Here is a 26,842-nt window from a genome sequence, read left to right as displayed (position 1 = left end):
AACGCCTGCTGCATTGCAGGGAAGGGCACAATGCGTCTAGGAGGAAGGACAAGATGTCAAGAGCCATGAGCAACCTTCTTGTCCTGTCCCCTGTCCAGTACTTCCCTGTGCCTCATGCACAGCTGGTCTGGACTAGTAGTGGGGCTGTTGCCACCAGACTCCTTGCCCTGCTCTCCAAGGGCACAAACCCACAGAGAGGCAAACGGGAACAGTTCTGTTCAAACCCTTTCATCCTCACGTGGCATTTCACACCTCTCAGGTGCGTTCTTCACCCACATTATCTCCCTTCCGCTTCTGTATGGACACAGGAATAGGCTCAGGGAGACTACATTGATACTACAAGGTCATAGTCAATGGATGAGCCAGGACTGTGCAGGGACCTTCCACCCTACCATACACTCTGTACTCAGAAACAGGAACTGGTCTGAGGCAGCCGCCTGTAGGTCAAGCACACCATCCTTCTCATTCCTCAAAACAGGCGCCAGTGGTCTCAGAACAGCCATCCCCTATCCCTCTGACTTTAGAGGGCTGGCTTAGTCATCACACCTCTACAGATAAAATGCTGAAGGACAGGGAACAGGAGAGAGTCAAAGTCTAGACGGGAAATGGGGCCCAGACCTGGAGCAGCGGGCTCTAGAGTCCTGCTGGTAGCTTTACTGCTAGAAAGGTTTGTCCCCGGCATCAGCCATTCCCTAACATCACTTGCAGGATTTCTGCCACACCCTATACCATTTGTACTATCACTCTTTCAATTAAATGGACTCATTCTTGGGACTTTATACATTTAATTTAAAGTGATGCTTTATATCAGGACCACTGGCCATGACAAGGAGAGAATTCTAAAAATAAATAGCATAAAAACAACCTAAATTGTAGGCAGGCACTGCTCCCCACTTTAAGGCCCAGAGCCAGAGGTCTGCTTTCTCTTTGTTATGAGAGAGATCAGTAAGTGTTAAGAGGGTGTTAAAGCCAGACTAGCACCAACCTGAAACTTTCCCCTTGAAGAAATCACATGCATTAGTAGAGAACTGAAAAGGGAAGAACCTTCTCACTGGGTGACTCAATGTTATTTCATGCTTAACCACCTGAAGTCATTTCACTGGCTAGTCACCTTAGCTATGGGAAACATCGAATCAGACTGCATCATAGGAGGGGGACAAGAGGGATGAGGGGCAACTACACCACAGAGGCAACCCATGCCAGCTTCTCAAAGTGCTCTAATCCATTGCCCTCCACTCCCCCTCACCAGGCATACCCAGCTTCTGGGCAAGCCCAGGGGTCACCTGTCACCACCCAGGTATCTCTGGCTCCACTGTCCTTGTCTTAGCCTTTGCCTAATGCAGAGCACAGCACTAACCACTTCAAACTCATCTGCAAATCAGGACCCAGCAGAGCCACTGGAGTCACCCCAAATCCTTACAATATCTCTGTGGACAGTCAGCTCTGATGAAGCCCAGTTGCCGGGCAGCTTTGGGCTCGTGTACCCTGGCAGAGAAGTGAGTGGGTGCCAGCGGGTGTAAGCAGCTCCCTTGGGTTTTGAGGACATCAAGCCTGCAACAAGGGACTGGAGCCCGGGAAGCTGTCCCAGAAGCTCCTTTGCTGGCCCCAAACCCCTACCTCTTTTCCCCACAGGTCAGCTCAAGAGGACAATTTCCAACATCCAGGAGCAAACAATTAGTACAGTAAACCCAAGAAAGGTGAAGATGGAAAGAGAAAAAAAAAAATCCAAAAAAGGGGGAAGGGGGCTCCAAACTTGCTCCTTGCCTGCCCGCACTGTGTGCAAGGCAAGCGGATCCCAGCCTGGCGGGCACCTCACAGGCTCAGCCAAGTTGCAGAGAAGCAAACGGCATCTCGGCACATTGGGCCACTTGGGCTAAGCCAAGGACTGTCACCCAGGTCGGATCAACGCTACCCACGCTGCAGGCTTTGGAAAGGGCGCTGCGATGGGCAAATAAGAACGAAATGGGCAAACGGGAATGGGGACGAAACACTTGGTGCCCCTCTGTTGATGATGGAGCCCGAAGGGCCCTCCCAGCCTCCCTCCGACCCAGTCAAAGTCCTGCCTCAGCTTTCTCCCAACAGCCAATGTCCGGGGCGAAGCTCCTGAGTTGCTCCCCCGACAGCGCACAGAACAGAGGTTTTTCCCAACCAACTCGGGGCCAAAGGCCCTTTTGGAAAAGTCCATCCCAAAGAAAACGGGGATTTAGCATGAGAGTGGAGGGAAGGGGGAGGCGGCGCTGCCAGCCTTTACCTTTTCTCTTTATTCTGTTTTCGCGATTTGTGCAGGAGTCCGATGAGCACCACCGCCGCGCGGATCCCTGCCTTTCGGCAATGCATCCTCCCCGTGGGCTGGGACATGGCGAGGCCACCGGCGGTGCCCGGCCGCGCCCTCGCCCGCCCGCAGCGCGCCCCCGTCCGCCCGGCTCCACGCGCTCCACGCCGACGGCTCCCAGCCCCTGCGCCCCGGCCCCCGGCCGCCCGCCTCTCATGGGCCCCGCCCCGCCTAGGTGCGCCCCGGGGGTCAGGTGACCGGGCGCTCACTTCCCGGCGACCTTCAGCGTCTCCTCGGAGCCTGCCGGGCGGCCGGCGCCCGCTCTCCCAGCGCAGGCATTTCCAACGCTCGCTCCGGGCGCGGCCCGGACGGGCGGCTCCGGGGCTCCGGCTCCGGCTCCAGCTCCGACGCGCCGCCCGCGCCGGGACCCCGCCCCGGCCCCGCCTCCCGTGCCCCGGGCCCGGGCACCCCGGCTGCGGGCGGTGCAGGCGGCCCTGCCACGAGTGGAGGGAGGCGGTCCGCCTGCGCTCAGCGCCCCGGGGGGGCTCGGCGCCGCGCGTTCGCCCTCTGCTCCGCGCCTGGGCTCCCTCCCTTCCTCTCCTGGCGGGCAGCCGCACCCCCCCTTCTCTCGCCGCTCCCTCTCCGTCCCCTCCTCTGCGCTCCCCCGTCCCCGCCTCGCTGGCGGGGCCCCGGGCTCCCTCCCCAGGCAAAGGCGGCTGACGTGCTCTCTCCCAGCCCGGCCCGCCGGGATACTTCTCCAATGCTGTCACTATCTTTAAAACAGGGAGAAAAAACATCCACCGAGACGAAACGCGTGTCCTCAGCCCGTGCGAAACTGCCTTCGCACACGGCACCGCCGCTGGCCTCTCCCGGCCCGGGGCCAGGCGGGTAGAGAGGGCACCCCGCACCCAGCGCCCACCTTCCCCGGCCTGAAGCGCCCAGGCGTTTTGACTCAGCGGGATCTACCTTCTACCTTTCCCCGGGGAAGCGGCTGTCCTGGGAGGCTGAAGGGGGCAGGAGGGGACTGCTCCAGCAAGGGCGGCGCTACCTGAGCTGGAGTCAGTCCCCCGTTAACCTTTGTTTCCCCTGCCCTGGAAGCCTGACACACCACGGGGTCAATGATCCATTTCACCGAGGATACACCTCTGCCTGGCGTCCCGGGTTGCCAGGGAACCAAGGGGAGCCCCCACCCCACCAGCACCTCACAGACACCCCATATCAGTTCTTCCCTTCCTCCCGCATACCCCATGCAAGCTTCATCTTCGCTTCAGAACCTAAGGAAAGGTCACTGGCCAGTTCGTAGGGAATGGGCCAGGGCTGAGTCCCTGATGTGGACGGGGCTGCTCAGAAGCCTCTCACTCACTCACTTCCATCTGGGGCCACGAAACCTAGCCCCTTCTCACCATCATCACCACCACTCCCTCCAACATCCACACTGGCTTTGCTTCTCCCTCCCCCACAGAAGGGACTTGGGCAGAGGGCTGGAGGGAATGAAAATAAGCCCAATTAGTCCATCTTCAGAAACAGCCCTTTGGGACCATAAAGGTCCTGAGGCAGTTTGCCTTGTTGTGGGTTCTGTTGTTTTGTTTTTGCTTTTCAGATAGCCTGGTGTTCGTGCAAGCACAGAGAATCAGGCAGGGAAAGGGACTTACTGGAGAGGGACAGGGTTGGAAATGAATTCCAGGGCCTGAGGCCTCAACCCCACCTCTCCAGTGGGCACATTTTCTCGCTGGCACTGGAGCTGGGGTAGAGAGGAGGGAACACCAGGGTGCTGCCAAAATTGTGCATGGTTTATTTATGAAGCATCCATTAGCAATGGCCCAGGCCCTCCTGGGCCTGCCTGGATGGTGGGGGGGCATCACAGAGATAGCCATGGACATTTATTTATAGCCAGAGAGTGAGTGACCCCAGCCCCACCCCTGGGACTGCAGCTAGGCCTGCTGCAAGGAGTACACCAGTAGGGACTGGAGAATCAGTCTGGAAAAAGAATGGGGAAATGAGTGTCCTCAGGGGGTTAGAAGGCAGAGCACAAGCACAAGCAGCTCAGGGCTTTTGCCTACCGCAGAACATGAAACTGACAAGTTAACTGATGGACTATTTCAGAACTCAGAGGGTGATGGGGGCACTGGCCATAGGTCTAGCCCAGCATGGGTGAATATCCACCCACACATAGAAGCAAGCTGCATTCCAGTGCAAGGCCTGACCCTTTCCCAGGTGAGTGAGTATGGGGTGGCTCCAGCCCATTCCCCACCACCTGGGAGGTATTTCAGGTCAAGTGCATCAGTGAGCAACAGGGCACTGGAATGAAGGCAAAAAAAACTTTTCCATCAAGCAGGTTATCCTTCTTGTTCTAGGGTTCCAGGCTCTCTCAGTTCCTCTACAACCCCAATATTTCCAGCCCCAACGTGGCTGAAAACACAAGGTTGTCCCTAAAAGACCAAAACCTGATCTGATTCCTGAGGCCCTAGAGGTAGAAGTTTGCTGACAGTGAGGAAGCCCTTCCTTCTGTCCATACCGCGCACCAAAACACCAAAGCATAACAAGCTGCCCCGCGACCGTCTGCCTTTCAGTTCTGAAGTGAAGATGAAGCCTGCATGGAGAATGCAGGAGAATGAGAAGAACTGACATAGGGTGTGTGCCCCAATGGGGCACCAGGTGCTGGTGGAAAGGGGGCACCCCTCCATCTCCCTAGTATAAGGCAGAGAATGCAATGGCCATCCATGCTAGACTTCCCCATCCCACCAACATTTATTAAGTACTTTGTGCAGAGGGACTAAGGTAAGTGAGAAAGAGAAGACCACCTAAAACAAACATTGCTCTAACACACAGGAACCACGAAACAACCCCATGCCAGGCTACCTGGTGCAGTGTGACCCAGCCACAGTTCCCCAAAATTAGGCCATTCACATACCCCCTTCACCATTTTTTGGCTCAACATCACATACCCCGTCATTTAATATTATTTCCCCTTAATTAAATCAACTCACTTTTTAACTTAATTACTTTTAAAAGAAAACATTACTGCCCTAAATGAAAACTTATGATCGCTTGTCATTCATATCATGAAAACAAATACAAACTTATTAAAATCTAGCTCAATATTATTGCCTGACCAAGTCTCTGAGCTTCAAACAACTTTGTTAAGAGAAAAAAGAGGCAAGTGTTAGGTGTTAGCCAAAGCACTTGCACCAAACAAAGACATGGTCTTTAAAGAAATCACAAAGTTTGAAAGAGAATCAAAAGGGAACACTTTTCGGGACACCCGGGTGGCTTACCCAGGTGGCTCAGTCGTTAAACGTCTGCCTTCGACTCAGGTCATGACCACAGGGTCCTGGGATCCTGAGCCCCACATTAGGCTCCCTGCTCCACAGGAAGCCTGCTTCTCCCTCTCCCACTCCCCCTGCTGTGTTCCCTCTCTTGCTGTCTCTCTGTCATATAAATAAATAAAATCTTTAAAAAAAAAGAAAGAAAGGGAACATTTTTCACATCAGTGAGTCAACAGAGAAGGCTGGACAGAAGCAGACCAGAGCAAAGGAGGTCAGGGAGGACTGCAGGAAAGGGGTCTCCCAATCTTTACCAGCAGTCTATCCCTAGCAGTGTCCCAGCTCACAGAACCTCAAAGGTCGGTTCCCGCCCACCCCTACCCCCCCCCCAAACCCCCAGTCCCTGAGACAAAGTGCCAGGCAGCTGCCAACCTGGGTCTCTGCCCCACTGGGGGTAAGCCCAAAAGCTGAAGGGACCTGGGTGGGAGTCGGAGGAGGGCACCACAGGGAAGTTAATCATGAACAGAGGGCAGACAGCTGCACACCTCGTTCCTAAGGGGCCAGTGGGGTGAGACAGACAGACACGCATGCTTGATCCTAAAGAAAAGGGCCTTCTGTGCCTGGGAACCCGCTCCAGGAGACACATCCGTGTGAAACTGGGACTTAGCCCAGCGCCCAAGTCTCAGAGAGAAACAGGAGCAAGGGCTCCTTCTCCACCCCATGCCCCCTCGAGCTCTGGGACCTCCATGCTTCTGGAAAATGACTGCAACCCCTTCTTGGCTAGGACTGGGAAAAGATAGGCAGCAAAGAGGGGCTGGGAAGCCAGCGGGGTGGGGCCTTCCATGAAAACCAGACTTCTTTCAGACGCCTCGCCCCTCCCCTTCTGCAGGGGACAGCTTCTCCAACCACCCTATAGATCGCATAACCTTAGGCCCACTCAGGACAGGCCAGGACTGCCACTCTCTTCTGCCTTTGGGGCACATCCGCATATACAGCAGCTCGGCGAAATCACTCTGAAGCCTCTCTCACTCTCACTTCTATGGAACACCCACACCTGTGCTCTAGGCAACAGGATGACATTCATTCTTGGCAGGTACATCAGCGCCCCCTGCTGGGCCTCATTACAGTTGTGTCTCTGGGTTACTAGACCAGGAAGAAGAGAAAAAAGGGGAGAGGGGTGGGGGTGGGGGGTGCTCCAGAGGGAAAAAGAGGGAGGGAAAGAGAGAGGAGGGAAAGACTGGAAAGGTCTGAGGTGTGGAAGCCATTTATACTTTGTTCTGTTTTTAAGTAGGCTCTATGCCCAGCATGGAGCCCAGCACAGGGCTTGAACTCACAACCCTCAGATCAAGGCCTGAGCCACAACCAAGAGTCAGATGTTTCACTGACTCTCTCATGCGCCCACCATTCCTACTTTGAAAAGAGAGATGCAGGAGGGGTCTTTGCCAACACCCAATGAACTGCCTCTCCTCCCAGTTCCCAATGTCCCCTCTCAGAGCCCACCAGCAGCCCCCAAGGGGGCCCATACCACAACACGTTCCTTCAGTGACTGCACCAGGTGATGCCCAGGCCCATCAGGGAGGCCGCAAAGACAAGTCTCAGGAGCCCTGGCAACAGCTGTACTTTCCTGGAGCCACACATTTCATACTAAACAGAGGATCTGCCTAGAAACTGGCTCAGATTTTGGAAACGGATCTTGGTAACTTGTGTGGCATTTCCGAGCTCCAAGGAAAGGAAACTGTGCCTGAGGAAACCCACAGATCCCACTCTGTGGCAGGGATCCAGCCTTCAGGCTGCACGTCGTTTGGGATCCAGAGCCTGCCATGCACGACGTCAATCAGGACTGAACCCATGAATCTAAGTGGCATGACTATAATTTTTCCCTCGATAGAAACATTCGAGAGGACTTTTCTGTGTGTGACATATCTGATGCACATGAAGCAAATTTTGCATGGTGGCCACCCAGGGCTCCCCCCAGAGAACCAGGAGCGGAAGAGGCTGAGGACTGAGTGGCCTGCAGCCTGTCACACTGAGGACCTCCTCTCACACCCGGGGTTCCTGGTCCCCAAGTCACATCACCAAGCCTCGCCAGCTGTAGCTACCCAAAGCCACTTCTACTCCCCAACTTCCCAAGACTGAGTGGAAAAGTGAGGAGGAAAGCTGTCTTTCCATAATATTAGCAACATTGCTTAGCAACATCGTTCTAAGCAAGAACCGGCAGACTCTCCAAAAACCTATTCTGTTTGGATCTACAAAGAACAGAATGGTTTCTTATACATGTATTATTTATATACTCTTTTATACACCCAGTCACGCCTTCTGTCTCTGGCTTCCTTGAGAAATGACGTATTACGCCTAACTGAGATTTCCAGACAACTAGAGCTCTGACTTGCAAAACTTTTTGGTGCCTGCTTGCTCTTAGCGTAATAACCTTGGCCGAAAATCTCTCTAAAGTCTTACACATTTTCGTTCTTTTTAAAGGCAACCTTTCCTTGGTGGCTCAGAGCCATTATGATCAATACCAACCACTGCACCACGCTAAAACTCCGTTATGGGGCACCTGCATGGCTCAGTCGGTTGAGTGTCTGCCTTCAGCTCAGGTCCTGATCCCAGGGTCCTGGGATCGAGCCCCATACCAGGTTCCCTGCTCACAGGGAGCTGGCTTTTCCCTCTCCTCCCTGCTCATGCTCTCTCTCGCTCGTTCGCACTCTCTCTCTCAAATCAATAAGTAGAATCTTAAATAAATAAACAAAAATAAATAAAATGGACAGTCCAAAAACAAACTGTGTAATATCCGTACCACGGAACACCACTTGGTAGTAAAAAGGAACAAAATACCAAGACATGCAAAAACAGGGATGACTTTCTGAAACAGTATGCTGAGTGAAAAAAAAGCTAGATACAAAAAAAAGGTATGATTGCATTTATATGAATTCTAAAACAGACAATCTAAGGTGTAAGAATTAGGGCAGTGGTTGCCTCTGGGGGTAAGGAAGCTTCTGGAGAGACAGAAATGTTCTATTTCAGGAAAGGGTGGTGGAATCCATTTGTCCAAAATGTACAATTAAGATCTGTGCATTTCAATATATGTAACTTTTACACCCAAAACACTGAAATTAACAGTAAGCGCAGTAAGGAGTGGGCTGGGTGGAGGTCTGGCTGACCCAGGCACGGCACTAGCTGCTGGGGGCACGATTCTATTTACCGTGTATGTGCTTGACATTTTCCATAATCAAAGTAAGAGAAGATGTTCATAGTGGGAAGAAAAGGTTAACAGATTATCTCTGGAAGTAAATGATGTTTTTTATTGTCATCTTTGTGTTTTTATACTATATACAAATTTATAAGGACTCCATTTTTGTTTTCTAAGTAAAAAGATGGCTATGGTCAAACTTTTTTTTTTTTTTAAGATTTTATCTATCTGACAGAGAGAGACATAGAGAGAGAGAGAGAGGAAACACAAGCAGGGGGAGTGGGAGAGGAAGAAGCAGGGACTCGATCCCAGGACCCTGAGATCATGACCTTAGCTGAAGTCAGCCACTTAACAGACTGAGCCACCCAGGCGCCCCGTTGTCAGACATTTTAAATGAAAATGCCTGTGACACCCCTAACAAGTACTCTTGGCAGGGGTGGGGGGGCTTTGCTCACTATGTTGTTTTGAATCCTCGCTCAGTGACTGTTCACCCGGAAACCAAAGAACTGAGCTTGACAACAGTGAGAGTGAGCACTGGAGGGCTGTGGTGAAGCTCACTTTAGACCCTTTTTGCTCCTGACTTGTATGCATTTGCCATATGCAAGAGTTTTTAGAAAGACTGAGGCACTGCTGTGTATGAGCAGGCAAGTATTTAACACATACACACACACACACACACACACACAGACACCCTCAGGTCAATCTAGGATTTAGGTACCCACACAGTCCATCTGCATTCCCTGCACCACACATTCCACCAAGGTATGTGTCTGTGTCTACGTGTGTACACACGTACACGTGCATGCACACACATGTGTGCAGAGGCAGGGTTGGGATGCCGAGCTGCTGGCACCAGACCAGGCAGGAGTACCAACGTCACCTCTGAGTCAACACCAGGAGGACTGCTGTGTGCACCACGGACAGCTCATGAGCCTGGTCAACCAGAAACTTCATAGGTGAGGGCCCCATCTACTGAACCCTGATAAAACTTAATCTGTTTTCTGTTGTCTGAGCTAATCTCTCGCTTCCTTAGGATGGACACTCCTTTCTAGAGGAAACTGCCCCATGGGTGGGGGTAATCAAAGCTCTTCGGCTCCACGAAAGGTGCTTCCTTCACAACGGACTCTGCACTGGGACTCACTGATGTGTTAATAGCTCTTTCCCACTCGGACATTAAGTCCTCTTAGCCTCAAACACAAACACAAAGTTGATCTCCAGTGTTGACACAGACTCCCAGGGCTTGGAGCTTTGCCCCGTGGGACCCAGCCCTGAGGCTCCTGGAGAGCAGCTGTCTGAGCTTTGCAAGCTTTCTACCAGGCAGGCTTTCCAGGGCTCTTTCGCTCTTTACATCAGGAAAGTCCTTCCAGCTATCTAGCCTGCATTACTTCTGCTGTAACCTGCGCTCTTTGGGTAAGCAACTCCCCTCCACCTTTAGAGAAACCCCATTTAGTTCCCAAGTCCCAAAACTGTGCAGGGTTGATGATCCTTTTACCCAAGCCTCCAAAGTCTTTGCTTCCATCCATTTCCTCCCTTGCCCCGGCCCTCTTCACTCAGTCACGAGACAGGATCAGGGACTGCGTGGGTCACAAATGATGGGTTGCAGCTCATCACTAAAGAACCAAAGCCTCCCAATTCGTCCCTTCTTCTTCTTAATAGATTAGAGCCATTTCAAAGTTGTGGGGAGCCAGGCTCAGGAGCTGGCTTTATGGGAACACCATCTGTCAAATCTGTCATGGCAGGGGACATGTAAGGAAGGGTGTCCTAAGATAGTCTCCAGGCAAAGCAGTCAGTGACCTTCACATGACCCCCATGTCAGTTATGAGAATCACTCTCTTCACCAACCTGGGAAAGCAGGGGTCTAGAACAGAGACAGTTGCAACCCACCCCACCCTGCAAAGCAGTGGGTGCCCCAGAGGCAGGACAATGAATTGACAGTGTAATGTACCCAAAAGATCCAATGGGGAAATCAACTGAGCTGCTTTCTCGGCTGTTGATCCGTCACAAAAGAATGCCTCCTCCCCAGAGAGGCCTTCGTTGAGCACTTACCTAGAGTACATCCCCTTGGTTACGGGGGACCTAGCTTGTTTTGTTTGTTCTGTTTTTATTGATTTGTCTGTTCACTTGTTGTTTGGTCTTTCTGTCCCAGTGGACCATAAACCGCACAAAGGCAGACACCATGGATGTCTCAGACATCACCACCATTTCCATGCACCCTGAATGGCATCTGACCCACTCCAACGCTCAGTAAACATCATTGGAAGGGAGGAGGGATGGAAGCACTGGGTGGGGAGGGTGGGCGGTGGAGAAGGAGTAAGATAGGAGTAAGGAAGGGTAGCCCTCCAGGAGGATCTTGTGTCCTGGAGTCTGAGCTTCCTTGGCCCCAGAAGATCTTTAGGCTTTTGACTTGACAGAAGGGTTTTGGCTGGCTGTAAGGTAAGGCAGAGCACTGAGGTCCCAGGGTTAGAAACCCACCCTCCCCTCCTCACAGATGGAAAGATTCAGATGGGGTGGCTAAAAGGATGCCTTCTTAGGGCCCTGCATCAAGCTGGGGCAGCCTGGGGAGTCTAGAAACTGCAAGGCAGCTGCTCCAACTCTAAGGTTTCTTTTGGAGTTCCTGAAAGCCACCTCAGCTTTTAGACAACCCCAGGGAGGAGAGGGCTCCAAAAATACCGTATTTCCTGCCAAGCCTAGAGGGAGTTTTTCTAAGAGTGTTTTCTCTAAGAAAAATAAAAGCGTTAAATGCAGCGAAGGTACAACTCTCTTAGGTGGTCCCGAATCTGGTTCATCGGACACCAGCCACCTCCACCATGAGGCCTAAGTTCAAGCCCAATGAAGTCGAAGTCATATACCTGCGGCATACCGGTGGGGAAGTCAGTGCCACGTCTGTCTGCCCTGGCCCCAGAGACCGGGCCCCCTGCGGCTGTCTCCCAAAAAGCCTGGTGATGATGTGGCCAAGGCAACCGGTGATTGGAAAGGTCTGAGGATGACCATGAAACTGGCCATTCACAACAGACAGGCCCAGACTGAAGTGGGACCTTCTGCCTCTGTCTTGCTTATCAAAGCCCTCAAGGAACCACCAAGAGACTGAAAGAAGCAGGAAAACATGAAGCACAGTGGAAACATCACTTTTGATGAGACTGTCAGCAATGCCCGACAGATGCGGCACTGATCTTCAGCCAGAGAACTCTCTGGAAGCACTGATGAGCCCCCAAGGACTGCCCAGTCTGTGGGCTGCAATGTTGATACCATCACCCTCCCAACCCCACAGGTGACCTCAACAGTGGGGCCGTGGGATGCCCCACTAGTTAAGAACTATTAAGGAAGATATTTCAACATGGGATCATTTGACAACCCCCTCCAAAGGAAAGTAAATATGACAAAAATCAAACAAGGTTATTATATTTCAGCTCACTGGACACTGTAGCCTGCCCAAGGCCCTGAGTCTCTACTAACAAGGAAGAATAGCAAATGTTACAGAGATGTTAAAGACATATTAGCACCTAACTGAGATTTTCTCCTTGAGGTTGTGAGGAGCTCCAAAAGAGACCCAAAAAGGGGATGGCTTTCTCTCCAGTGACCAGTGCCAAGCCATGCTGTGTCCCTGTACCATCTAATGTCACTTTTCCCAGTTCCAACTTTGGAATCAGCCCGTGCGTTTCTACCTTCTTCCTCTCCCCACATGGAACTCAGAGAATGAGCTAAGGGCTCAGATGATTCCCCGTGAAGAAATCACCCCACCAGTCCTGAGGTGTCCACAGCCTAGTGTAGGTCACCATCCCAGCTGTTCCTGTCCAGGAACAGCTCTGAGGGCAGGTGTTGCTCATCCTGAGAAGCCTGGGTGACTCAGTCAGTTAAGCATCTGCCTTCGGCTCAGGTCCCTGCTCAGAGGGGAGTATGCTTCTCCCTCTCCCTCTGCCCCTCTCCCACCCCTCGCTCACACATACACTCTCTCTCCTTATCTCTCTTTCTCTTTCAACTAAATAAATAAATAAAATCTTCAAAATATATATATATATCCTCCCCATTTGCTAGATGAGTAAACTTAGACACAGAGAGGTTAATGCTCCTATCCAGGATCACACAGCTACTAAGAAGCAGAGCTGGGAACCAGCCACAAATGATCCCCATAGATACTGACCCCCACAAAATCCAAAATGAAGAGTACTGGAGACTCCAGGAGAGTAGGTAGTGATTGGGCCAGAGGCTCCCCAAGCCTTTCACCAGATTTCTGCCTGTTCAGTACCCAGGCCCCCCTGGTTGACAGACCTTGGAAAGCACTCTGACACCATTGTTGTTTTTTGTGACTCAGGTGGGGCTGTGCTTCTCCCAACCTACCCATTCTGAACTCTCAGGTGGGTACCATGGTCCAGGCCTGACCAATCCATGTATTCCATTCACTAAGCCACAGTGATCACTTTAGGGAAGAGCACATTAACCTGGTAAGTCCAGAGTGAACACCTGAATCTTTGCTGGCATCACAGGAAGAAGCAGCTTACTAACCTTGGAGCTTCCAGATTTGGTGGCTGTGTTATGAGAGGAGAGCTGCCTACAAATGAAGTGAATGTGGAGGAAACCAGAGCCAAACAGACTAATATTTTCTGACCTACCTGAATCCAGCCATTCCTGAAGCCGAGTTTTCATAAAGGTATCCATTACAAGAACTTTTTTGGATTTGTTTTTCCTTTTGATGTCTTTTTTTTTTTCCCTAAGCCAATGTGAACTAGGTTTCTGTCATGAGTGACCTAGTTAACTAACGTAGATCTGTACCCAATGGGTAAGGACACACATGGGGGGGGGGGCAAAATTAAGCTTTAACAAGTAAGAGGGCCAGATCACTCCCTCACCCCAGGGGACCAACCCCCAAGGTGGACCATGGAGAAGGCTTCCTGGGAAGAACCCCCGAAACTGCTTCTCCAATACAAACAGACCTGGGTGCACCAACCCACCCAATGAGCGACAGGCTTGGGGACAGTTCATGGAGAGTCCTCAACACTATCAAGGGGAAAGCAAATGGCACAATTCTGACCCTGAGAATAAACCAGGAATTTCTCTCTTCCTCTCTGCTGCCAGCATGCAGGTCACTCATTTCATCTTTCTTCAATAAGATCAAGGACTATTCAAGGAAGATGTTTAAAAAAGGAGGGAGGGGGAACAGACCAACAAATCCAAAATGTGGGACATTCTATAGAACCACTTTGCCAAGTCTGCTGTTCTATATTTAAGGAATCTAAAGAAGTGTGACAACCCAGTGCAGTGGCCACTAACAAAAAGTCAATAATATCACCTACTACACGATCCATATTCAAACTTGGAACAACTGGAAACATTTATACAGAGACTGTATGGTAAATTATCTTATTACATTAATATTAATTTGCTTATGTGTGATAATACTATTGTGGTTACATCAGAGAATAGTATTTATTATTGGTGAGGTTTTGGTGAGTATTTTTTTTAAAATTTTTTAAAGATTTTATTTAATTATTAGAGAGATGGAGAGAGAGCACAAGTAGGCAGAGCAGCAGGCAGAGGGAAAGGGAGAAGCAGGCTCTCCACTGAGCAGGGAGCCCGATGTGGGACTCGATCCCAGGACCCTGGGTCCACGACCCAAGCTGAAGGCAGATGTTTAACAACTGAGCCACCCAGGGGCCCCTTTGTTGAGTATTTAGATGTAAGGTGTCCTGATGTCCACAACTTGTCTCTACCTTACCATCCTTATACAGACAAAGAGAGACAGAACCACTGACAAATGGACCAGATCTCTCCTCTTGTTATCTGTAGGTCCCTTCCCTAGTCTGTATTCTCTGCTGTAAGATGAGGGCTAAAGGGGCACCTGAAAAAAGAACTAAAGACAGAGGCTAAGATGAGATGGTCCTTTCCAAGGTATTGGTGATAGGAGCGGTCTCCTAGGTCACCCCCTCTCTCCCCAGTTGTTAGTTCTAGGCCTCTCAGGGGACCCAGTTCTTAGAACTTGACCTTAAGATGGGCAGACAACACCCTAGACCAGCCCAGTAAGATCTGACCTCTCAGTTTTATCAGCAAAGAAAATGTAGCTGGGCTCTAAGCTGTGGCTTCCCCCAAGGCACCTGCAGGGTGGGACTGGTGTCTTGTAACCATGACAAGGTGAAAAACCATAGCCAGCCCCTCTGAACGTGACTGGGAGGTCACTGCATTCAATCTCATGACAACTTGCCAGCCATCTCTCCTGTCAGTAAGGCTCTCTGGACTCCTGGGGCTTCAAAAAAGGGAGGGGTGGAAGATATTCTCCACAAAAGAAGCTTCCTGCGAAGATCCCAGATACATGCAGACAATTCAGAGGGCCACAATCCACTGACTTAGAGAGGACTGTGCTGCTCGGGGCGGATGGTGTGGTGGGCAGTGCACAACTGGAGAGACTCAAGAGAATGAGAAATCAGAGAAATGAGATCCTAACAAAAAGGACATTTCACCCAACAGACTGGTGAACGTCCACACCCACCCGTGGTGGAATAAAAGCTGTTGACAATTTAGCAGTATGGCTAAAAGAAGTCACCTACCCTACCCCCAGCAGTATCACCCCTAAGCTTTACTCATGTCTAGAAACATATTCCCCCATGCACAAGCATGTATACTGAACATGTACAAGCATGTTCGTTGGAGCACTTTCTATAAGAGTTAAAAAACATCAGGAACAATTGTTTAGAGGGAAAACAGGTAAGCAGAATGTGATAGATTCACAAACTAGCTACTATGCAATGGTTACAAAGAGTGAGCTCAGCCTGGGGCACCTGAGTGGCTCAGTCAGTTAAGTGTCTACCTTCAGCTCAGATCATAACCCCAGGGTCGTGAGATCAAGCCCCATGTCAGGGTCCCTGCTCAGGGGAGAGCCTGCTTCTCTCTCTGCCTGTGCTCCTTCCCCTCGATCGTTCTTTCTCTCTCTCTCTCACTTACTTTGTCAAATAAATAAAATCTTTAAAAAGAAGTATATATGTTCATATTATATAGGAATTTATACAGAAGGACTGGAAAGGACCTCTTAAGTGGATTTAAGGAGGTAACAGGGTGGACTCGTTCGTAGTAAGAGGCAATCTTCTCACTGTATATATTTTTATGTCAATTTGCTTTTTGAACCAAATACATGTAAATACATCTACTATTCAAAGGAAATTATAAGTAAATAGTTAAATAGTATCAGTCAGGATAACCACAATACTTTAGACAGCATAGTGGAAACACTTAGCAATACTCATAAAAACAGAGGTCCAGACCCTTAGGGCCAGTTATTCCACCCTCAGGAATATATAGCCCAAGGAAATAAATTCTGCACACTCAAGAAACTACTTTCATCAAAATGGGTGTTCCTTTGGCATTTCTGGGGATGGAGAACTTGAAGCAACCTAAATGTCAACTAATAAGAGATCAGTTCATTTATTTATGCCCTGGAGACAAGGCTGCTGGGTACACCGTGAGCCGCCTCCCTTGGGATGCTCCTCGATACCTCTCCCAACTCAGGACAATGACAACCGAGTGCAGGTGACCAGCCTTCGGGTGATGAGATCGGCGGACAGCACAGGTGAAAGCCACTGATGCTCAGAGTTTCCAAGGGGAGCCCCACACTCCATGTGCCCAAGCACAGTCTGCAGCCATCATGAAAGCTGCAGGTCCCAGGTCCACCCTCCAAATTCCAGTACAACACATCTGGGGTGAAGTCCAGGAATCTGAATTTTAACAAATACCCCCAGATGGTCCCCTTTGGTAACCACTGGCCTACATCGGTGCAAACCTGGGAATAATTTCCATGAGGGAGAAAAGATTAATCACAGGAGCTTTTTGCTTCACTTTTCTCATGTTTTCTTTTACTTCTTGTATTTTTTTTAAGATTTTATTTATTTGACAGACAGAGCTCACAAGTAGGCAGAGAGGCAGGCAGAGAGAGAGGAGGAAACAGGTTCCCCACCAAGCAGAGAGCCCAATTCGGGGCTCGATCTCAGGACCCAAAGGCAGAGGCTTTAACCCACTGAGCCACCAAGGCACCCTACTTCTTGTATTTTTTAAGTAGGCTCCACACCCAACGCAGGTTTGAACTCACAACTCTGAGATTAAGCATCGCATGCTCTACCCACTGAGCCATGTTTTCTTTAACATCATGTGATGTCATCTTTCCAGTAAACACACAGACGCGCACACATGGATAATGATTTTTGTATATAAGCACAAGCCCAGGAAGCTGAGGTCTTCTGGAAGCAAATGTCTCAGTCCTGCCTTCTAGGGAGACCAGAAAGCCCTCTATAGTCTTACTAAGAAGACGTTACCATTCTATTGCTGTTATTATATTAATATTAATATCAATTAATTACTAATGTATTACAAGTATAAGCTTTATTAATCATTAATAAATGTTATTTTAACAAGCAATTTCATTGCATTTACCATGTGTACTGTTGGAAGCACTTTACACTTGTTGACTGAATTAATCATCATGACAATCTGTGTGGTATTACTCTTAATACTCCCATTTTACAGACTTAGAAGCTGAGAGATGGAAAGGTGAAGCCATTTGCCCATGGTTTCAGGTAAGGTACAGAGCTGGACTCCCCACTGGGCAGGGGGCTTTAAGAAACCAAGCTCTTAAGCACTCTGCTCACCCAACAGCCTTGATCCTGCCAGATGGGCCAGGAGGTCAACACCAGGCTGCAGCCAGTTCAGTCTGAGAAATCACTCAAAGAGCATGTCTGAAGCATGGAGGGAGGGGTGGAGGTTGCTTTATCTCTGTGGCATAAAATGACCTTTCCCTGACAGTCTCTATGGAGCTCTTCCACTGATTCATGTGATCCCTTTTGCTGTCCAGCTCTCCCTTCTTGGGTCAAGCCCAGGTTCCCACCACCAGGGGTGATGTGAGACCAGTGCCACTTGCTGGAGTGCTACAGGTGAGCTGGACGAGGCACCGGGAGGGGTCCCAAGGGGTTCTAGAGTGAGGGGCCCCCCAGAAACATTCTCTGTTGATGGGGGTCGCTGGCCTTTCCCTTCGTAGAGAACTGAAGCCCCGAGAAGGAGGCGGTAGGCAGAGAGATTAAAAAAAAAAAAAAAAAATGCCTTCCTAGCCCTAACTCACCACACCCTCCATCTGAAGAAAGCAAGTAATTAATCACTGAGACAGGAACCAGCTGCACCAGGAGCAATGGGAGAGGGGAGGAGCAGAGACAGAGAGAGAGCAAGACAGAAGAGCAAAGAGAGATGGAAAAGATGCAGATACCCAGAAATGGGGAGGGAACAGTCACCAACAGAGAAGATGAGCAAAGAAACACTGAAAATGACACAGCAGAGGGAGCACAACAGTCAGGAAATCGTCACCCGCTCTTCTGGCCCTGGCCAGGGCTCCCTCGTGCGTAGACCTCATCTCCCCAGAGAGCAAGAAGAGAACGCATCCCAAGTTCTAAACCTGAGCGAGCGCAAGGCACCTGTTCTCCCTTCTGCCCTCGTGGCCGCCAGGAGAGCAGGCAGTCTGTGCTAACAGCGCCACCTGCTGGCGTGGGGGAGAACTATGTGTTCTCCCATCTTGCCCACCAGGCAGGGGTCAAGCCTGACAGGTCTTAACCCATTTCCCACCCTCCTTCTGCATCTTCCCACCTCCAAGCCTCCAAGCCTGTTCCCGCCTCAATACATACATCCTGTTCCCACTGCCTGGGATGCTCCTCGTGGCTGGCCCCTTCTCTTCACTCAAATGTCATTTCAATGAAGGGATTATTTCTGACCATCCAAAGTATCCCCTGTGCATGCCCCTTATTCACCTCACTGTCCTGCTTCCTTCACAGGACTGGGTGTTATCTGAAACCACCCAGGTTCTCTATTATGTTCCTGTCTGCCTCCCTCATTAGAAAGTACCACGAGGCTCATCTAGATCTTAACAGTCTACTTTTGTATGAACTGGCTCCATATTCACTTAGCTGAGCTACCCTGAGCTCAAGAACCCAACTTTAAACTCCATGGAGATGGGCCACAAGCTCTTCAAACTCACCCTGTTCAAAGCCAAAGTCATTATCTTCCCCATGAAAACTGGGTTTCCCTCCTGTACTCCCGGCTTGGTGACCCACAGGACAACTCTGCAAATCTTCAAGGCATGAAGCCTAGCTTCATGGGACTCCCAGCTTCTCTGGGACTCCCCCACTCACACAGACAGACCCCACGTGGACCAGACACCTGCTCTGAAGATTCCCCTACACATGGCCCTGGCCAGGGCCCTCCCCTCCAGCCCCAGTCCCTGCCTCCAGTTTCCTCAGGAGCAAGTGTCCTCACCTCCCAGTTCCACCCCAGGACTGCCAAAGCTGCCTTCCCAGGGGCTCTCCCTCCCCCTAACCTGGGGCCCCCATCCCCTCCTTAGTCCCACATCGGAGACACCCCCACACTCCCTGAGCATACCCCACACTCACCTCAGTACCTGACTCACTGTTTCTCAAATAGCTCCATACATTTGCCAATCCCATGACTTTGCCCTTATGCCCTGAAATGTCCCCCTACAACTCTCCCCTCTTGTGGGATTCCTTTTCAACCGACAAATGCTACCTCCTTCAGAAAGCATTGCCTGATTCCACAAAGAAGAATTCTCTGCTCCTCCCATATCTCTACCAGCATTGCCTCACATCCCAAGCTTTGCAGTTAGCTGTTGAACGTCTGTCACCCACACACTGTGAGCTCCTTGGGCACAGGGACCAGGCCCTGAATCCCGTAACCACTCTCAGTGTCTTCAGTAACAGCCACGGTCATGAGCAGTAAGGACTGTGCTAAGCACTTTTCATGTGAGTGCATTCAACCCTCAAATATCCCTATGACGTAGGGGCTTTCATTATCTTCACTTTCCAGATGGGAAAACAGAATCTCAGAGACGTTCGGGAGTTTTATCCAAGGAACGTCATTACTGAGTGACAGAAGCAGGATCTCCAGCTCCCAAATCAGCGCCTGGCACAAAGTAGGTGCCCAATGAATATTCATTAGCTAAACAAACAGCTCTCTTTCTCCCACAGTAGACCTCAGTGCTGTTCACAGTTCAAAGGCATGAACACCCCATGCTCTTGCTTTCTCTGTGCCAACTCTGACCCAGTTATAGGAGCCAAGTTTCTTGTCTTCTGTCTTCCCCCTCCTGCCCAAACTGTGAGCCAAAAATGACCCTGCTGTGTCAGGTGAGAGAAATGCTAGTGATGAGCCTATGTTCAAAGGGCATGACATGTTTGGAGGTAAAAGCAGGCACTGTACAGAGGCAGCCCTCAAAGCTTCCAGGTGTCCCCTTCAGACCCCCCACCAGCGTCGACACCTACTTCCCCTTCCTCTTCTTTAGCCAAATCTCCTTACTTCAGCTTGGTATACAGAATCTGCAATCCATACACGACTTCCCATTCAATTGTGTTGTTTCCCCGCTGTGTAATCAGTAATCGCTCCAGTAGTGCTTGGCCCTCTCTCCAACTGCCTTATTTATTACACAACCACTCAAGAACGTGGCTGCCTCTTCTGACCTTGACTCAGGGTGTGAGCTGTGAGTTCTGGATAGCTAACCCAAGAGGTGGCACGCAGGGCACCGTCGCCCCACATTCTTCTGTACGCGTGAGGCCCACCACAGCCGATGCATTGGCGCTTACTCTGTACTCACAGTTGACTAAAAGATCAAGAAAAAGATAAAGGCAAAACGGATTTTTGACTGAATTAGCCTCCCAACAGTATTCCTGTCTCAGACACAAATTCCTGAACCCATACCATTCAGGAGGCAGGACATGTTGACATCACTGGGGCCCGCCCCCCGAACAGAGCCTGGGTCCCACAGTTCACTCCGAGGAACTTGGACCCCAGATTGGGAGACCAAAATGCATCAGGCATAGTCATGTGACATATGGTCTCATAACACAGCCCCCCCAGACCTATAAACCAGAAACTACCTCAGTCCCAAGGGGAAGTGGGAGGGGGAGTGGGGCGGAGTGTCCAACCAACCCCCTGGCTGATGCGGCTTCCACCACAGCACCGAGAAGTCCTGGGTTCAGGTGTGAACAGAGGAAGTGCCCTGTCTCCCCTGACATGGAGGCAGCAGCCACCCCCCCCAATCTGGATCCCTCCAGGTGTCCCCCGAGCCTCAGTGGGACTAGCAGCATCGATGTGTGTCCGTGTGAGTGCAGAGCACCATTCCATCCTTCCATGCCTGGACCTGTGTCTGAGCGTGCCACTGGGTCTGCCTTCGGGCTTGTGCTCAAAATTAAGTATGATCCAGAGAGCAGGGGCATCTGGGTGGCTCTGTCGGTTAAGTGTCTGACTCTTTGATTTAGACTTGGGTCTCAATCACAGGGTCGTGAGTTCAAGCCCCACGCTGGGCTCCATAAAAAAAGAAAATGGGAGAGAAAACATAATGACAAAACCTGTGGAGCCAGACAACCTTGGCTGAGTCCTCCTTCATCCTATACCGCCTGTAGGGCAGGGGAGGTCAGTGTACCACCCTGAGCCTCGGTTTCTTCCACTGTAAAAGGGAAAGAACAGAAGGGGCGACTTCACAGGACAGTGGGGAGGACGAAATGAGGTAGAATAGCCAGTGCTCTGGAACTGGCAACTCTCTTTATTGCTGTTACAACAGAACATGGCAGCAGAAGTCAAACAAAAGTTTGTGCTTTTTAGGGACAGTGTTTCCGAGAGTGGGTGTGACTGTGTGTGTGACTCCGGATAAGGTCCTGTCTCAGTGCACGTACCAGTGTGTGCACCTGAGTGCCAGGGAAGCCAGGGCCTACGACTCACTACACGGGGCTGGACCTCACCAGGTTCTCTCAGCTCCTATTCCCTGGCCAGAAGGGACAGCTGTGTGTGAACTCCGGCTCGTGGCCACCCCCAGGGCGCCACCTAGTGGCACTAGATCCAGGCAGCCTGACACCTTCTGACCCAAGGGTCCAGGAGCATGTAGGCAGCAGGAGACAACATCACAGACTGCAGAATCTCTGGGCTTGTGCAGCTCTCGGAAAACCACCAGGGGAGTGTGGCCTTCTATTTCTAAACAGTGCCATCTAACAGAACTGTCCGTGATGGTGGAAATGTTCTGCACCTGGGCTCACCAGCACAGGAGCCACCAGCCACATGTGCCTACTGAGCACTGCGAATGTGGCTAATGCAAATGGGGAACTGCATTTCTAGCTGTACTAATTTTAATTAATTTAAATGTGACTCACCAGACATGCCTGTACAGGACAGTACTAGCCTGAAGGACTGTTTGATCCTGGGCATCCAGCTATGCCCGCAACAGACAGACCAACTCCCTGGACCAAGGCATCTCCTTTTCACACATGCCAGTTTGACTCTAACCACGTCTGCAGAGACCCGACTGACCCGGTGATGAAGAGCCAAGAAGTCAGATCCTCTCCTAGAGCCCCTGGGGGTGCAAGCAGGTCCCAGGCAGTGTGCCACGCCTCCAGGACACAGCACACCCTGATCCTGGAAGAGGTGGGGGCCCTGTGACTGAAGAGCCTCCTGAACACAGACAGAAGCATGGACTCAAAGACAAAGAAACCAGCTATGTGATTTAAGCCAGGGACATCTCAGAGGCTAATTTTCTTCACCTGTGAAATAGGACTCGGAGAACGTAGCCCAGAAAGACTAGGTGAAGATCCAGATAAGGCATATAAAAGCATCTCACACAGTGCAGCTGCACAGAATACACAGGAAATGTTGGCTAAATTATTAACAGTTCTATAGAACCCACATATACCCCTGGCAGCAGTGTTAACAGTAAAACCTCCTTTAAAAATATAAAAATAAAAATTATATCTATACTATTCATATAATGCATATTACATATACTTGGTTTTATCACAGCATACATGACATAGAATGTTCCGTGACTTTCAGCTGTACACACAGTGACTGGCTAAGTCTGCACATCAGGCTATGCTCACAAGAGTAGCTGCCATCTGTCACACACAACGCTACTAATGGACTATATTCCTGACGCTGTACCTTTCATGCCTGTGACTTACTGAATCCATAACTGGAAGTCTGTACCTTCCACACTCTGCCCCTCTAACAACCATCGGTTTGATCTCTGTATTTATGAATCTGTTTCTGCTTTTTGTTTTTGTTTTGTAGATTCCACCCATAAGTAAAAATCATAAAACCCTTTTTATTTTTTTTTTTACTTTAAATTCCAGTATAGTTAACCTACGGTGTTATATCAAAATAAAATAACAGTGTTGGGGCGCCTGGTGGCTCAGCGGGTTGGGCCTTTGCCTTCAGCTCCAGTCATAGTCCCAGGGTCCTGGGATCGAGTCCCGCATCAGGCTCTCTGCTCAGTGGGAAGCCTCCTTCTCCTCTCTCTCTCTGCCTGCCTCTCTGCCTACTTATGATCTCTCTCTCTCTGTGTCAAATAAATAAATAAATAAAATCTTTAAAAAAAAAAAGAATAAAATAACAGTGTTATATCAGAATAAAAAGTTTCTGCACAGCAAAGGAAACAATCAACAAAATTAAATGGCAGCCTACCAAGTTGGAGAAGATATTTGCAAATGACATATCCAATAATGGGTCAGTATCCCAAATCTATAAAGAACTTATAGGGGGACCTGGCTGGCTCAGTCGGTAGAGCATGTGACTCTTATTCTCAAGGTTGTGAGTTCAAGCCCCACGTTGGGGATGGAGGCTACTCAAAAAAAATAAATAAATAAAAAACCTAGGGTTCCTGGGTGGCTCAGTGGGTTAAGCCGCTGCCTTCAGCTCAGGTCATGATCTCAGGGTCCTGGGATCGAGTCCCGCATCGGGCTCTCTGCTCAGCAGGGAGCCTGCTTCCCTCTCTCTCTCTCTGCCTGCCTCTCCATCTACCTGTGATTTCTCTCTGTCAAATAAATAAATAAAATCTTTAAAAAAATAAATAAAAATTAAAAACCTATGGAAAAAATTAAGAACTTATACAACTCAATACCCAAAAAACAAATAATCCGATTAAAAGTGGACAGAGGAAATGCACATAAAACCTCTCTTCAGGGTAATCTGGCTACATCTGGAAGAGGGGCAACCCAACAGCCTCACCTGCAGGTATGCCCCCAGGCTCTCATGCATATGCACAGAAGGTCACACAAGGACACAGTCACTACAGCATTCTCTGCAATATAAGAAAACAGACTGCGGGGAGGGGGTGTGCGCCTGGGTAGCACAGTCTCTTGAGCATCCAACTCTTGGTTTCAGCTCATGATCATGATCTCAGGGTCGTGAGATTGAGCCCCACATAGGGCTCCAGGAGGCTTGAGACTCTCTCCCTCCACATACTCCCCCACCCTGTGTGTTCATGCTCGTGTACACACTCTCTCTCAAATAAATAGATCTTTACAAAAAAAAAAAAAAGAAAATGTTAACGACCCAAGAGACCATCAATAGGAGATACAAAGGGGAAGCAAAAAATACAACATATTCGTACACATAAATACCACATGGCAGTTAAAAAGAAGGAACTAAATGCATGACACCATGGATAGATTCCAAAATCCACGTGGAGAGGCACAGATGCAGAACTATGGCGGTAACAACAAACACTGTTCTAAGCACTAGAGATATGCAGGCTTACACAATTCCCAAAATAGTCCTGCAAGCAGGTTTTAGGCTTTACTATTATTCCCATCTTACAGATGACTAAAATGAGGCACAGAGAAATTACGTAACCTGCTGGGACGTCTCAAAAGCTGGAAAGTGGCAGAGCCAAGACCTGGACCCCAACAGTCCGATGCTAGAACATGACCATGACACTCATATAAATTTAAAAGGACATGATGCATGTGGATTCCTAACACACAGAGAAAACTATATAATGGCTCTAGACACCTACCTAATCATGGATATGACTGCATTAGAAAGACTGAGAAAAAAACACCAAATTCCCAACAGTGCTCACCTCTACGGAGGGGGGAGACAGGGTAATGGAGACAAGGAGAAGTGATTACAGGGATTTAACTTGAGGATGCCATTTCCTTTATTTAAAAAAAAAAAAAAAAAAAAGCTCAAAAAGTTTAATACAGAAGTACCATATGATCTGGCAATTCAGCTTCTGGGTATGTGCCCAAAAGAACTGAGGGACTCCTCAGAGTCTTGTAGATTCGTGTTCAGAGCAGCATTATTCATACCAGCCAGAAGGTGCAAGCGTTCCTCGACAGATGAGTGGATAAACAAAATGTGGATAAATAAAATACTCTATGTGTATTTTATCTTAAAAAGGCAGGGGATTCTGACACATGCTACCACACGGATGAACCTTGAGGATACTACGCCCAAGTGAAATATGCCAGACACAGAAGGGCCAACCCTGCACAAGCCCACTTCTCTGGGGTTGCACAGTGACCAAATTCACAGGGACAGAAAGCAGAATGCTGGTCAGCAAGGGGCTGGGGGTGGGGGGTGGAGACAGGGAGTTTCAGCTTGGAAGGATGAAAAGTTCTAGAAATGACTAGCGGTGGATGGTTATATAACATTATATAACATTATAAATATAATGCCACTGAATAAGTAATAATGTTATTAAAATAATAGGTATATTTTACCATCATTGTTTAAAAAGGTTTGGTGAAAAGGCAACAAAATGTTCACAACTGCCAAGTTTGGGTCATCAGTACTCCAAGGTGGCCATGACACTATTGTAAAAATCAGACAAACAAAACAAGAGCCTCAGGATGGCGGAGGGTGTAGAAGCAGACCCAAGCCCATGCAGGCAGGACGCCCCTCATCGCCACCCCCTCAGGCTTTCCCATCCCTCCCTGCCCCTCCTCCTATTTCTACTGCACTGTGGTTGCTATAGAAACAAGGCAACTTGGGCTCCCAGAGCCCAGCCCAGGTGCTGCTAACTCCAGGAATCATGTCAGAGTGTGAATGCAACAAAAGCCGGATCATCCGGGCCTCATACACACACACACACACACACACACACACAAATATGCATATACACATACACATACACACACATATACACATACATACACACACATATGCATACATATACACACATACACATACATCCATATGCATGCACACATACACATATATACATATGCACACACATATACACACATGCATACGCATGCACACACACATATACATAAATGCATACACATATACACATACACACACATACACACACGTCTGCTCTCTTGGTAGGTTTACCAAATCAGGGTGTGTCTGTGTAGGTCCCCGCACTAATACCAGCGGCTCATTCCCGACAGCCGCAGGCCTGGGTCTGGATGCATACAGGTCCTGTTTGCCCCGGGGGGTATGGCTGCATGCATGTGCACATGTCACATGGGCATCAGTGTCCACACAGTCCAGGACTATGATTACTAATACCAAAAATCCTGTGGCAGGTAACATACTCCACGCCTCCCCTGGATTATCTCTTTGAAACCTTACAACAGTAGTACCTATATGTATTATCCCCAACGAGACATAGAGAGACTGTGCAGCTTACATGAGGTGACCCAGAGCATATGAACCTCCCCACATGACTGTGGGGAGAGAGCTTTAAATGTCACCAGTTCCCAAAAAGCCACAAACACAGCTGCCTCAGAATACCACCCCTGGCCTTGCTAACACCCGGGTCTCCTGGGCCCCACCTAGGCCTGAGGAAGCAGACTCCCCAGTGTGGAGGGGCACAGCAGCCGGGGTTGGGGGACCCCCTGGTCCAGCCTTGGCTGAGCTGGCAGGGTGGTCTGGACAGGCTGTGGCAGGCTGAGTTCCCTTTAAGTCCTCTTTCCGGGCCTAGAAATGGGCCTGGAAAGCCTGCAGCCCAAAGACCCTCAATTCCAGACGGTGTCTGCTCACAACGAGCTAACCAAGAAAGTGCCAGTGACTGCCACCTCTCTCTCTCTCTTTCACATGCGCAAGCTCACACGCGCGCGCGCACACACACACACAGATCTCTCGGGGCAGGGCTCCAAAAGTCAGTTATGTGGCTTTGCGGCCTGCCAGGCACGGATTTCCGCCCACTCCACCCTCTAAGAATGAGTGGGTCATGGGGTGGAGGTCTACACTGCGGTCACCTCCTAGTTCACAGCTCAGCCCCAGGCAGGGAGGGGTCAGTCACCTCACCTGAACAACAAACCATGACGAAGTGAGGCTGGGCACCTGCAAGGCTCCCCCAGCCTCACACTTCAA

General features: G+C 49.9%; 1 protein-coding gene, 1 non-coding gene and 1 pseudogene across 10 annotated transcripts in view; 2 read left to right on the top strand and 1 right to left on the bottom strand.

Moving 5' to 3' along the window:
- The window catches only part of RAP1GAP2 (RAP1 GTPase activating protein 2), a 206,283-nt gene that overhangs the window by 142,464 nt on the left and 36,977 nt on the right, over positions 1 to 26,842 (bottom strand). For 2 of the 9 annotated variants that reach the window (XR_006603739.1, XR_006603740.1), the window contains exon 1: positions 2,252 to 2,876. The exons of 4 other annotated variants lie outside the window; for them this stretch is intronic. Coding sequence is in view for 3 of the 5 variants with exons in the window: in XM_045070198.1 (XP_044926133.1) it covers positions 2,252 to 2,358 (107 nt within the window). In the remaining 2 variants the exon portion in view is untranslated. Of the gene's footprint in view, positions 1 to 2,251; positions 2,878 to 26,842 lie in introns of those variants that run through there. 3 more of the 9 variants (XM_045070198.1, XM_045070199.1, XM_013053480.2) reach the window with 3 other exon arrangements.
- On the top strand, positions 9,900 to 14,246 carry LOC123389173 (annotated as a pseudogene).
- TRNAK-CUU lies at positions 23,276 to 23,348 on the top strand. The gene has a single exon. It is a non-coding gene; the product is annotated as a tRNA-Lys (tRNA).

This window comes from Mustela putorius, unplaced genomic scaffold, assembly GCF_011764305.1.
Source record: "Mustela putorius furo isolate JIRA1106 unplaced genomic scaffold, ASM1176430v1.1 tig00003962_pilon_pilon_pilon, whole genome shotgun sequence".
Lineage (NCBI taxonomy): Eukaryota > Metazoa > Chordata > Mammalia > Carnivora > Mustelidae > Mustela > Mustela putorius.
Note: the sequence above shows the minus strand (reverse complement) of the source record. Positions and strands in the feature narration are given on the sequence as shown.